General features: G+C 39.8%; 1 protein-coding gene across 11 annotated transcripts in view; it reads left to right on the top strand.

The window, feature by feature from the left end:
* The window catches only part of OSBPL1A (oxysterol binding protein like 1A), a 223,603-nt gene that overhangs the window by 146,201 nt on the left and 63,321 nt on the right, over nucleotides 1–14,081 (top strand). For 10 of the 11 annotated variants that reach the window (XM_027576566.2, XM_027576564.2, XM_027576565.2 and 7 more), the window contains one exon: nucleotides 7,271–7,427. The exons of the other annotated variant lie outside the window; for it this stretch is intronic. In XM_027576566.2, the coding sequence (XP_027432367.1) occupies nucleotides 7,271–7,427 (157 nt within the window). The remainder of the gene's footprint in view (nucleotides 1–7,270; nucleotides 7,428–14,081) is intronic. 11 annotated transcript variants of the gene reach the window in all.

The following is a 14,081-nucleotide window of genomic DNA, read 5'->3' as shown; positions in this document are numbered from 1 at the left end:
TGCCGCCTTCTGCATTCCTCATCTTTGCGAACAGCAACAGCATCTTCCCACTGTGAAAATGACAGATGTGGAAGTCATCTTTTTCCCTTTGGCCTGGCCCTCCCCCCGGTCCTCCCTGACAGTGCCTTAGTTCACCTCCCCCTCCCTTGGGCCCCAGAGACCAGGATGGTACTCATCTAACAGGTTTGGCTGCTTCTAGTCTTTGTCCCCACCAGCCGTCACGTTGTCAGGTGTGGGAGGCTGAAAAATGGCTCCCCCATGAAAAGGTTCACCTTCTATTCCTGGAAACCTGTAACCTTTTTTTGGAAAAAAAGATCTTGGCCGATGTGATTAAGGATTTTGAGATGAGGAGATGATCATAGATGATCTATCTGTGTGGGACCTGAATGTCAGCAAGATACTTCTGCCATAGAGTGATGCGGCCACAGGCCCAGGAGTGCAGGCAGCCCCCAGAGCTGGAAGACACAAGGAATGTGTTCTCCCCTAGTGCCCCCAGATGGATGGTGGTCCTGCCAGCCCTGTGCCTTTGGTCCACTGAAGGTGAGTTTGGATTTCTGGTCTCCAAAATTATGAAGGACTAAATTTTTGTTGTTTTAAGCCACCAAGTTTGTGGTAATTGTTAGCATGGCCAGGGGACGCTGATAGAGCTATCTGTGAAGTCTAAAACTGATCTCATCACTCCCTAGAAAAATATGCTGATGACTACAGGTTAAGTCCAAACTGATCTGATTCACTTTAAAGCTTCAGCTCTGATGACTGTACCTTTCCCCTCCGGCCACCCTCCTCTCTAGCTCTGCCAGATATTCTTGGACACACACTTGTTCTTTCAGGCTTGAGGGCTGTTTGCTCTTCCCTTCGTGCCTAATATGCTCTTTTTGTGACTTAAACTGGTCATCATTGCAGCTTACATGTCCTTTCTGCTTGGAAATGTACCCTGGTTCCCATACAGTTGACTTCTTCAACTGTTCCCACAAATGCTCTGTATAAACATATGTTTACTTATGTGTCTTACTTATTGAACTCTGAATACCTGGAGGGAACCAGTCTTGTCTCCTTAATCTTCCTGCACTAGTTTAGCAGCTAGCTCTTTACCTGGTGTGTGGTAGATACTTGGTAAATATTGATTTATTAAGTTGAAGTAACAAAATATTTTGTTTTATAACTATGGATTATTCTATAACGAGCCTTAGTTCTAGAATTATTTTCTTTGTAAAGTGAATGCATATGTGACCTTCTCAAAAATAATTTTAAGGATGTCTGCAAGACAAACTGGGAAGCTCTGTATTTAATCATCCAGAGTAGATACATGTAAGATTCCCAGTAGTTCATACTCTATGGTTTGTGGAATTCTTCATCTTCAATTACATGTACAGATTTTGCAAGTTGTGGAAAACAGCAGATTTAGTTGCTTGGGGACAAGCCAATATTTTTAAGAAACTCTGTCATAAGCAACACTGTACCATTTGACTGATTTTGACCTTCGACATCATTCAGGGAGGATATGTCTAGAATGTCTCTCACTCTTGAAGTTTGCTGCCAAGGTTCTGTTTCAAGCTTTTGTCACTTCCTTAGTAAATTATTGTAGTAGCCTCTTGGCAGCCCTTTCTGGACTCATTCTGACTTTCAGTTTATAATTTATTTTAAATGTGGTTGCTTTTTATTTATTTCTTTGTGTTCTTTATATTTACTATATTATTTTTGAATTTACACAATTGTACCTTAAAGTGAAATTAAAATTTGGCATGGATATTTTAAGTTTGGGTTACCTTGGGTTACTTTGGACATTTTTAGAATGTGTCCAGTATGTGGGAAGCCAACAATAAAAGTATTAAATTGAATATGTGTATCTCCTGACCATTTCCTGTTACCTTAAGTAACAGGGGAAAGGTTATTTGGACCTTATCCACAGTTCTTCCACATCTTGCTCCTTTGTACTATTTGTTCTCAAACTTGTTTTCAAAGGTCATATAAAAAAAACAATTGATCAGGATAACGTAAGAATTGCTGGCATGTTTACATTGTAAACTTCATGACCTCTTCTTTCAGCCTTTTAATAGGAGGAAAAACTCAAAAAAGTAGGGTAGAGCTAATGATCCTCTTAATTCTGAAGTTTTTAAAATACTTTATCGAGGTATGATTGACATACAAAAAGCTGTACATATTTAATGTATAAAATGTGATGAATGTTTTAAAGTCACATTAACCCAGTCACAGGCAATGGTTTCCATGCTATTTGGATGAGAAGAAGAGATTGTAAAGTGAAAGGAGATTGTGTTCAAAATAATTGAGTCCTAATGCGGACAGAATTTTCAAGATCTAGGCCTTCAGAGATTTGCCACATTAATACAGACTTTCTATTAATATTGCTGTTTTCCTTGAGAAAATAATCAGGCAGAGTTTCTACTTTAAATGCTTGTCTGCCTAGGCTAAGGAATTTATGTTGTAAAATATAGTCTTTGTCTTCAAAGTATTATTCTGACAGTTTTTCTATAAAATGTAATTATCAATTAAGCCACCGTCCTTTCGTGACGAGGTGGGGAATAAACAGAGCCACAAATAAGGCCGCAGGAGGTTTTCCCTTTCTCATCATTACTTGACGTTATACCAGTTTCCCTAGTTGCCCATCAGAAGTTCAGTAAATAACATAGGGCGGTTGCATAAATTCCCTTACCCGGTTTCTCAGAGGGTGATGAAGAATCCTGAAAATTTGGGGCAACTTTACTTATTATAGAAACACATATGTTTGTAAGGGAAAATGCCATAGGAAATAGAATGGTGAAGGGCTAACTCTGCCTGAAATCTAGCTACGTGTATCGCTCAGATACATATCTTTTGCTGCATTTATCTGTAGAAAAATCAAGCTGTCTTGCTTCTGTGTGGTTTTGTTTTTCAGTGGCATTGATGTGAGAGATAACAGGACCAGAATAGATTTCATGCATCCAGCAGGATAGATCTTTGGCTTGGCAGGTTTTTGTGTGTTTATTTGTTATGGTTTTGTTTCATTTTTGTTTTATTGTGGCAGTGTATACATAACATCAAACTTGCCATTTTTAAGTTCGGTGGCATTGAGTATGTTCACATTGTTGTGCCACCATGACCGCCTCCTATCTCCAGAGTTCTTTCATCATCCCAGACTGAAACTGAAACTCCCAACTCCATACACACTAAAGACTGACTCCCTGTCTCCTGCCTTGTGTGTTTCTTTTTAAAAGCGCGTGTATCGTGGCCTTACACTATCATAAGAGAGCTCTGTAACCACCACAGTGCAGGCATTTAAGCACTCTCTCCAAGTGCTTTATGCTTTCCCCCAAGACATTACTATATTGCCCATTAACATTGGATGATAGATAAGGTCTGGTTTATTTGGTATTTATATGTCTGGGCAAAACTGAAAAACCTGAAGTTTTAAGATTGAGATTTAAGATCTCAGAAGTGCTTAGATCCCTCACTGATATATTGGTACAGGGAGATTTGAAAATTACTTCTGTGGGCAGGCTTTACCTTGCTCAGTAACCTCCACAGTGGCTATGACCTTTTAGGTATTTATAGCTAAACATGTTTGAATTTAAATATATCTAGAGCTGTGGATCTCCATATGCAGTGATGCTCTACTGAAGACAGATTAGTGTGACAATGCTATGAAGGCAGAGTCTATTAAGAATGACCTCCTTTTGCCAAAAAGTCCAGACTATTTCACACTGTATATATTAGATATCTTTCTGCTGATGAGCTTTTGTTCTTAAGCAGCTGGTTAGTTTCTGTCTCAAGAGCACCGTAAATCATGTTATTGATCATGTTTCCTGCTCTACCTTTGAAGTTGGAATACTCAGAGACAAATCTGTGATTGACACCTAGCAGGTATACAGAACCTCCTGGCATGCTTGGGATGCTACCTCCTTGCTTTATTTTAAATTCTTGTTGTCCCACTGCCTGCCTTGCTTTTTATTTATCTTAGATAGCTTCACACAGTCCTTTCTAGACGCCTTGTCCTTTGCTCTGTAAAACTGCTGATCCCTCTATGTGGCCTACTGTCCCCATTCAGACTTCTTTTATTGTACCTAGAAAAATTTACTGAACTCAGGTGTTCACAAAACAGTACACCTCTGCTAGACCCTGGGCGGGGACCAGATCTTACTGTTCTTTGACTCCACAGTGCCTGCTCTTGTTAAGGGAAGGGGAGGAATGAATGAAGCAGAGTCAGATACTGTGGATGAGTCAGTGAGTCTTTAAGAATTGGAAAATGACCATTGGACTTTGCAATATTCAGGTAATTTGTGACCTTTGTTAGAGCCCTTCAGGGGAAGGGTGGGGATAGTCTGTTCCTATCAGAGAGGGAAGGTGGTTGGGAGGAAGGATTGGGGGAGGGGAGAGGTAGAACAACTGGGAGAAAGGGGGTAGAAGAAAGGCAGACTAGGAGGGGGCGGGGCGGGGGGGTCAAGTTGTACCACCAGGCATGGAGGACCAGGGTCTGTCCTGCCATCTGATGGTGTAGCTCTGGGGGTAAGCTTGGCGTTCAGTAGTATGGATAAAGGTAGTAGGTCTTCAGCTAACGTTCACTAAGCTCAAGTCTTGTTTTGGAAAAAGTCTCTTTGCTTCATAGAAGCTCTTAACTGCCTTACTTCTTGTTTGGTGTTTACTGTATATCTGCTTTTTGTTAATTTTCTTTTTGGGTGAACATATGTCTTAGGATTTGTAGCTCTTGAATAGCAAGCACATTGTCCTGTGCATAGTGCTGTTCAATAAATGCCTGAGGTTTTTTGCTTCAGTGCTTTTTGGTTTTCATGACATCTAAATTATAAAGTACTGATGCATCTTAAATAATACTAACGAATACAGACAAAACTATTTTGTTTGACTCTTCAAATTCTTAATTTTTTTCATATGAAACAAATTTGAAAATGTAGATGTGAAAAATCCACCCCCAACTCAAGACCACTGTTGTCATCTTTGATACAGGATTTGCTCAGCCAGCTTCCACTGAAAGACGCTCTTCCCTCCACCTTCTTTTTGTGAAGATTTACCTGAGGTACCACCTCTCCCACGTAGTCCTTCCTGATACCCATCTACTTAGCCCAGAAAATTGACCGATCCCCTTACTTCACGGTGCCCTAGACAGACTTTTGTTGTTTTAGTGTTCTCATCTGTATGTACTTCTGAACCAGCCTGGTTTCTCTTTAAAAAAGAGTAAAGTTACTTTTCTTGCTCTGTATTTTAGAGTTGCAAAATGGTATCCTGATTATTTTTGTCTTAGCATTTTGTTAAAAGCATTTTTCGGTTTTATTAAGTTGTTTTTGTAAATGCAGTTTTAACAACTAATTTCATCTAATGGGCAGCTGTCCTTTGTTATTGGCTATTCAGGTTTTCTTTAATTTTTTTCAATAAAAGATTGTGACTGCCTGCTAAAATTGACAATGAAAAATAAGTCTCTTTAAATTTATTTTTAAAATATTTGTTTCTTTGTTATAAGATGTATGACTGAACAAAGGTATATTTTTAGAAATTCCAGTAAAATTATATTTACAGAAAATAAAAATAACTTCACTGGCATTGAAAGACTTTCTCCAAGTAACTTAACACCATTCAGAGGGTCCGGAGTTCAGAGCTCAAGATGTGTTGTCCAACCTACAATTGTATTTGTCCAACAGTTGTTACTGTGGTGTTCCCTGACTTGCAGTGATTCATCTTAGGATTTTCTTTCCAACTTTATGGTGATGTGAGAGCGATATGCATTCAGTAAAAACCATACTTTGAATTTTGAATTTGGATCTTTTCCAGAGCTAGCGCTAGGCAAGGGCAGTGAGCTGTGGCTCTCAGTCAGCCACGCAGTTGCAAGGGTGAACAACTCATCGGCTGGCAAGCATTCTCTACCCAGACAACCGTTCTGTTTTTCAGTATAGCATTCAGTAAATTACATGAGATATTCCACACTTTATTATAAAATAGGTTTTGTGTCAGCTGATTTTGCCCATTTGTCGGCTAATGTAAATGACTGAGCACATTTAAGGTAGGCTAGGCTGTGATGTTGGGTAGGTTGGGTGTTTGAAATGCATTTTTGACTTAATATTTTAAACTGGTGATGAGTTGATTGGGACGTAACCCCATTGTAAGTCAAGGAAGATATGTAATCAACCTCATGTGATAAAAGTAAGGTTCTTTGATGTTGGCTAAGTTATAGAATGTTGCAGAGGGAAAAGAAAGTACTAAAAAAATTTGATTTCCTGACCAGGTTAGCTATAATATAAGCAGATGGTCAATAAATTTCGTTTAAGGAAGTTTGCTTGAATGTGTGTAAGAGTGCTTGCCTAGAGCTGAGGACAGTTGAGTGTATAGTCCTTTGCTTAAGAAGGGGAGTTAGAAGTTACCTTGAATTTATATTTTAATAGAAATGTGGGTACAATTTAGAGTTTTTGGGAGATTGCTGCATTGAGCTGAAATATATAGAGCATTAATTAAATGAGTCAGAAGGACCTGGGTTCAAATCCTGGTTCACCTAACTCACAAACCATGAGACCATCAGCACGCTGGTTAACCCCATAGTCCTGCCTTGCTGTCACCAAGGCACCCTGGAAGTGCTAAAAAGAGACGAAAAATGTGATCATGCCTGAAAACTATAATGTGTTGTATAAAAATAAGTTGTCTTAGTATTCCCAAACAGGCAGATGGCTCTACCCAGAATACATAGCCAATTAGGAGTGTGGTATTTCTATCCTAAAAATGCCTGCCTGATAATTGGATTTTATATGGACACTTTGAGCTTTAGCTCTTGAGGATTTAAATAATGTCATACCAGAAGAAGTATTTCTTGAAGTATTTTTAAATTACCTTCGCTTTTGTGTGTCTACAGTATCAGATGTAATTTAAACTTCCCACAAGTACAGCCACTATAGCTTTTTTCCTTATGTGTGAATTTTAGAAAATGAATGCTTTGTTGGTAAGTTATGCTTACGATGCTTCGAGAGGGAACGTAAAAATAGAAATTTGGGGATGAATATGATTTCTTAAAGAATTGGGTAATCTTTGGAAATCTCTTGTAATGTGTAAAATCGTTTAACTGTAAGTTTATATAAGCCTATATCTGTTTCATAAATCCACTTTAGCCTTATTGGGTGCAGGTTCTCTGAAATCCCCGAGGAGGTGGTTAACGGATGGATTGTTGAAGGACAAAGTAGGCTGCTTACCTTTCAAAGCCTAATGCGTTAAGGGAGCTATCCATTGTGACTGCAGCCTCGTACCCAAGTTCGGTTCATTGACTGTGAACTTGCTCTGCCAGAGTCCGAGTCTGAGCGTTCCCTGAGTCGACTGGAAGCTGTGACTGCGTGCTCCTCGGAAGAGGAAGGAGAGCCCTTGAGCAGTAGAAAACAAAGAATGTCAGCAGGACAAGACTGTGGTGGTGGGGATGCTCTCTCCAACGGCATCAAAAAACACAGGTAGGATGGCCTTGAAATGGTTACCGCTGCTGACTTTTTCTTATGAAATACTTCTGGTTCATGAAGAAAAGCGTGCCTTCTCTTTGTTTTTCCCCCCCGCTCTGTGTTTATATTGCTGTTACCACCTCAGAGAAAGGATTTAGCTTAAGTACTTTGTGCATTTAAGAGAAGAACATCATCTGTACTTGTAGGAACAAAGCATATAGCTTAGTGTTAGCAGCCATGGTTTTGGGGAACATAAATCCTTTAGTTGACAATTTAGCTAGGTTCTCCAGAACTGGCTTTTGCAGTTGATGCTGGGCTCCTCTTTTCATCATACATCTTTTATGACTCTGCCTCCCCGTGCTATTTTAGTTTCTGGTCATTTGATCTTGTTGGTTTTATTAAGAGTGGATGGTAATATTGCCTGCCTGTTGATACAGTTTAGTTACATTTAAACAAAGACTTTTATTAAGCTCCAGTTTGTTGAACAGATCCATTTTACACTGTCTAATAACATTAGTATCTTTTTATTCCCTTGATGATTTCATCCTAGAGATTGTCCCAAATTCCTGAGACCCAGCAGACACCAGAGCTCCCGGTCTCCGCACGAGTGTGCACGCACAGTGTGGCACGAGTGCATGCTGCTATTCGTAAAATAGTTGACCAAATTACAGGTTAAGGATAGATCCTGGTGTGATTGTAAAAAGCACTTTGTGGGTAAGAACTTATTAACGGTTAATTTCTACAAGATAGTTTTTGTTTGTTTAATACTTGTAGGTTGTGTAACTCTCACTCCACTTCTGCGCCACGATTCTGGTCCCAGTTGGTCTCAATTATTGTTCTTCCAGGAAAAAAATGTACATATCACTTCTGATTTATGTGTATTTGCCCCTTGCTAACAAAATGGTCTTAGTGTATGCTTATTTTGAAAACATCAGTGAGTTACAGGTAACGAACTAATTAAAACCAGAGGGTGTCCTCTAAAAGCACTTACCGACCAAGTATACTGTGTGTAGATTATGTGGCAAGCAGTGAGTGTCTTTCCCAATTGCCTTCCGCAGTTTCTGTCAGCTCCTTTGGGAGCCCAGGGCTAAGAAGTTCTTTGTAGGACATGAAATCCCTAACAGGAAACCTGGCAGGCCTACCACTCATAAGTCCTGATGGTCTGGTGAGAACACAGGTGAAATCTTTTGATGTGAGAAACCTACAAAATAGCTTAAATAATTGTTGAAATAGCAGAAAGAGCCACTGTGCTTAGACACTCTCCTAGCCTAGGGCGGGAGAGGCATTTCTCTACTGCTCTTTAGGGCCCGGGAGCCCTGGTGTGTGTGCTTTCATCACAACCGTAGTTACTGTGCACTTGACAGAATGTATTCTACTATATTTGTATATTCTGTGTTGCGTCTTAATTAGTCAAACCCAGAATGGTAAGATGAGAAAGTTAAGGTGGAATTGCTCAAAAGTGAAATCAGGGCAGCTCACTAAGAAAAACTACAAAGGAATGCAGCTCTAGGTAGTGACCTCACCAGAAAAGTTAAACTTGATAAGTGAGCTGCAACTTATTAAGCTTGTAAATGTGACAAAATATTCTTTAGTTATTTAAAAGAAGGCAGTTTAGGAAATTGTCAGCAATTAGGTATATGGGGAAAACATAACAGTTTCCTATTTTAAAAAGTAATTGTTACGGTTTTTTTTTTTTAAGCCCATCTTTTGCATGAAGTTCTTTCTAGTCATATAAACAGAGCATATGTTATAAATAATTTAAAAGTTTCATTGTAGAATAGGAAAGTAAGTGGAGTATTCAATGTTATCAAATCCCTCTTGCCTGTGTCCTCAATCGTATTATAAGTAATCTGCATTTATAATGGGCATTTATTGTGACGATATGAAGAGTAGTTTGAATCAGTAGGAATTTTGGTGATGTTTTTAGAAAAGCAGATATAGAGGCGCCGGGGTGGCTCAGTCGGTTAAGCATTTGACTCTTGACTTGGGCTCAGGTCGTGATCTCAGGGTGGTGAGATCGAGCCCTGAGTTGAGCTCCATTGTTCAGCGCAGAGTCTGTTTGTCCCTCTCCCTCTTCCACTCCCCTGTTTGTGCTCATTTGTCTCTAACTTGTGAGAGGGAGGGAGGGAGGGAGACAGCAAGCAGGGGACGGGATGGGGCGGCGGGGGGTTGAGTTGCTTTGTGGAAAATTAGCCTACACCATGCTATAGTCAGGTTTATATTTACAGGGCTTCTTATCATCTTGGCTGTGTTCCAAAGGATCAGTTCTCTTCTCTTGGACTAATTTATGACATGTATTCAGAGCTCTAATCTTTTAACTTATTAGCAGTTTGACCCAAGTTGTTATGTTTGATAAAAATGAGGGTATTTATTTCATCATGTCTCTGGATTTGGTATAAAAGATACTAATGTAGAATGGATTAGACTGTGAAACATTGGATCCATGTTATGATTTTGTAAATGTTATTTACTGTATTAATAGCATTAATAAATAAAAGGAGAAAAACATGCCATCATCCTAATAGATAAAAAGCAGGGGCGCCTGGGTGGCTCACTTGGTTGAGGGTTGGACTCCTGATTTCAGCTCAAGTCATGATCTCATAGGTCATGAGACAGAGCCCCATGCTGGGCTCTGTGCTCACCATGGAGTCTGTGTCAGATTCTCTGTCTCTCTGTCCCTCCCCCTGCTCATTCTCTCTCTCTCTCTAAAAAGAAATTTTTAAAAAAAGTCATTCATGGTTAATAAATATCTTAGCAAACCACAAATAGAACCTCTCTGATCTAGTTAAAAGTTACAAGAAACAAATTAGTTAATGAGATATTAAGCACAGTAATTGTAGTATCAGGAATAAGACAAAGATGTCTGCTGTCATCTTTGCTATTCAGCATTATTCGGAGGCCATAGTCAGAGATCTAACATACCCAGGAGATAAAGAAATAAACAGAACCATAAGTATCTACAGACAAATTGGTAGAGGTGGTAAGGAAGTTTGGCAAGGTTGCTTTTATACAAAATCAGCTTCTTCCATTTCTGTGTACTATCAACAGACAAACTGCAGCTAAAACTGGGAGGGTGCATATTGAGAGTATCTATTAAAAAGTCTCATACTTAGGAATAAATCTTTGCAAAGAATGTAATATTAAAACTGACTGGGGCGCCTGGGTGGCTCTGCCGTTAGGCGTCTGCCTTCGGCTCAGGTCATGATCCCAGCGTCCTGGGATCGAGCCCCGCATCAGGCTCCCTGCTCCGCAGGAAGCCTGCTTCTGCCTCTCCCACTCCCCCTGCTTGTGTTCCCTCTCTTGCTCTCTCTCTCTCTCTCTCTCTCTCTCTCTCTCTCTCTCAAATAAATAAAATCTTAAAAAAAAAAAAAAACTGAAAGACCTAAAACTTATTGAGAAGGCAAATACATTGTCATAAAGATGTTTTTGCCAAATTGATCTGCAGATTCGATGTAATTTTAATTAAAATCTCAATGCCCTTTTCCTTGGAAGTTGAAACATGGATTCTGAAATATATATTTAAGCACATAGGGCTTTGAAGAGCCAAGACAACTGCTCAAGAACCAGGTTGGGGGAAAGGAAGGCATTTGTTCTACCACATGTCAAGACTGATGGTAAATCTTTAGTGCAGGATTGTCCTGGAGGCAGACTGACCTGTAGAATGGAAGTAAAAGGTCCCAAGACCCACCTGTCTAGGAAATCTGGTTTACTAGTAGAGCTAGCATGGCAGGTCAGTGAGGGGAAGAACAGATTGTTAGGTACATGGTACTGAGATAGTCACTTAATGGGCACCCTCCAAAAAAACCAAAAAGGAGACAGATCCTTATTTCATATACACAAATGTTAATAAATTCCACATGAACCAAACACTTAAATGTGAAAGAGCAAAACTTAAAAACTTTTGGAGGGAAATATAAAGTATCCGCAATTTTGAAATAGGGAAAAATTTATTACAACAGAAATGTGATAGGGACTAAATTTATATCTGATTCTAGTTAATGTACTTGTATTTATATTGATATATTTACTTGAATAAAGCCTTTTATTCTTTAGTAAATGTGGCTACAAATCACAAAGGTTTATTTTGCTGAAATGGCAGATTAGGACTCCAGATGATCACTTCATTTACCCTTTATTTATCCTTCATGACTGCTTTTAGAATTGAATTATTAGGTTGCCAGATTAACAGCTGTCTTCTATTTAGAAGAAGTCATACAAAGAATATACTGTCAAGTTGAAGTCAAACCCTTAAAGAGATTGAGAATACAAGCTTAGACAATAACTTCCAAGACTGAGAAGTGAGAAAATGTTGTTAGTGATAAAAAAAATTATTCAACTTTGAATACATCTAATCACTAGAATAAAACCATCTTGGTTTTGAAATCTCCTGCAGATACAGGACAGATTATCTGCTTTTAGACTTGATTAGGTCAGGGCACAGTGTTAGTAACAAGTCACCCACCCCTGTACCCCCAGATGTCCTCTGGTGCCCTACACAGAAGAAAATACTCTGTCAGGAAATGTTTGGGATAACTCCCTATTGTCATGTAGTGATCAAGGGTCACATTAGCAGGAGTCCAGATACATCTCTGATTTTCAAAAGACCCAAGAGTCATAGAAGAAAGAGCAAGAGCCTGCCCAGGATTACCCAGATTTGTGGTAGGGCCTGTCGGCTGGAGGGACCAGAGGTTCCAAGGACACAGTGAATCTGCACTCTCAGCCTTCTCTTTGTCCCAGAGTACTTATTTACTCTGGAAAGTAGAGAGCTGTAATTTTTTTTTTAATTAGAAAATTTACAAGATAGTATCACTAAAACACACAGAGCTACTATGGGGCCTACCTTTTTAACAAGCTGGACACAAGCCTGTCTCAGCAGCCTGAGAGAGCAGAGCGCTAGAGATGGAGAAGAGCGAGAAACTCCAGGAGAAGTAATAGAGAAGGATGCTTGACCCCCCAAAGAGAAGTAGAATTTGGGCCAGGGTACTGCTGAGTGCTTGGGAGGTGGACCTGGCAGTCCTGGAGCTGCAGCTGGCTATGGGGGGCAGGGGGAGTGGGGCCGTGGAGAGCAGACCCCTGGGACAGATCGGCAGGTTGGATGCCCCACAGGCCACTCCAACTACATGGGACACCCACCTCTCCAACAAAAACACCTTCGGGGATTCCTGGACCAGTAAGAACTCGGCAAGTGGGGGCTAGGCACCCAAGTAAAAGGGTTCAAATGCAAAAAGCTTATCTAGAACTAATGAGCTATTAGGCCAGGGAGTCACTTGGGGTATATTAGAAAGGAAAAGGCAAAGACCAGTAGGGGTCTAGACTCATGATAATTACCTCCCCAAAACTTATTGCCAGAAATTACTCTAGGAAAGCTGAGACATCTTTTCACAGAATTCTCCTCTTTCAGCCCTAGTTTAAAAAGCAGATTAGAGGATTTGCTTTTTTAAAAGCAGGTGGTGAGGCCCACAGGACCACCTCCTTGCCCTGACCCCTAAAACACCTCTTTTGGGCTTGGGGCTCTTTAAAACATTGTTGGAAAAACTAAATCTTTCCAGTAGTAGCATTCTGTAAGGAAATGATAGTGAGATATACTTTTAACCTGACTCTAAGGGCTCTTTCAAATCTGTTCTAGATCAGTGATTTTTTTGTGGGCAGATGAGAGTAGTTTTCTAGGGCAGCCATAATCTGCAAAGCTAGGCTTGAGTGAGCAAAATAACAAATAGCTAATGATTTGTGTTTTTTGCCTTGGATATGAAGAAGAGTAAAGAATACGTTTTCTGGGGATGCCTGGGTGGCTCAGTTGGTTGGGCATCTGCCTTCAGCTCAGGTCACGATCCCAGGGTTCTGGGATTGAGTCCCGCATCTGGCTCCTTGCTTGGCGGGGAGCCTGCTTCTCCCTCTGCCGCGCCCCCCCCCCCCCGCTTGTGTATGCACGCTCTCGCACACGCTCTCTCACTCTCTGACAAATAAATAAAATCTTAAAAAAAAAAAAATACATTTTCCGGCACATAATCCCATTTTAGAAACTACTGGAGTTTTCAAACCCATATGCAAGTAGAATCATATAATGAACCCTTCATATCCATCATTTATCTTTGGTGTCTATCATGTGCCCCACTTTGTTTCATCTCCGGACTCCCCCCACCTTCTGTACTTTAAGAAATTATCTTAAAAATTATATCAAATCCCAAATATACTTTAATCTTTAGTTTGAATCTTTAAAACATTGGGACTCTTATTTTCTAAAACCAGTACCAGTATGATACCTAAAAAACCAGCGTCTTTAATTATCATCAGTCAGTATTTATTTTTTCCTGATTGTCTCATAAATGCCACTTAGTAATTAGATCTAAAATGTCATTTAATAATACAAATCCAGAAGATCCACATACTGCCTTTGGTTTATATGTATCTTCAATCTCTTTTAATCTTAGACTTCTTCCCTTCTTCCTCATTTTTTTCTTGCCAGTTATTTACAGAAGAAACCTGGTCATTTGTCCTGTAGAGTAACCCACAATTTGGATACTGCCTGTTGCATTCCCATGCTGTCACTTAACATATTCTTTTACTCCTGAATTGTCTATAAACAGATGGTTATGTATAGAGGCTCAGCCAGATTTAGGTTTGAATTGTTTGGCACAAAGTGCTTCATAGGTGGACCTGCTGTTACGTCCA

Source organism: Zalophus californianus, chromosome 14 (genome assembly GCF_009762305.2).
Source record: "Zalophus californianus isolate mZalCal1 chromosome 14, mZalCal1.pri.v2, whole genome shotgun sequence".
Classification (NCBI taxonomy): domain Eukaryota; kingdom Metazoa; phylum Chordata; class Mammalia; order Carnivora; family Otariidae; genus Zalophus; species Zalophus californianus.
This window is presented reverse-complemented; position numbering and strand designations above follow the sequence as displayed.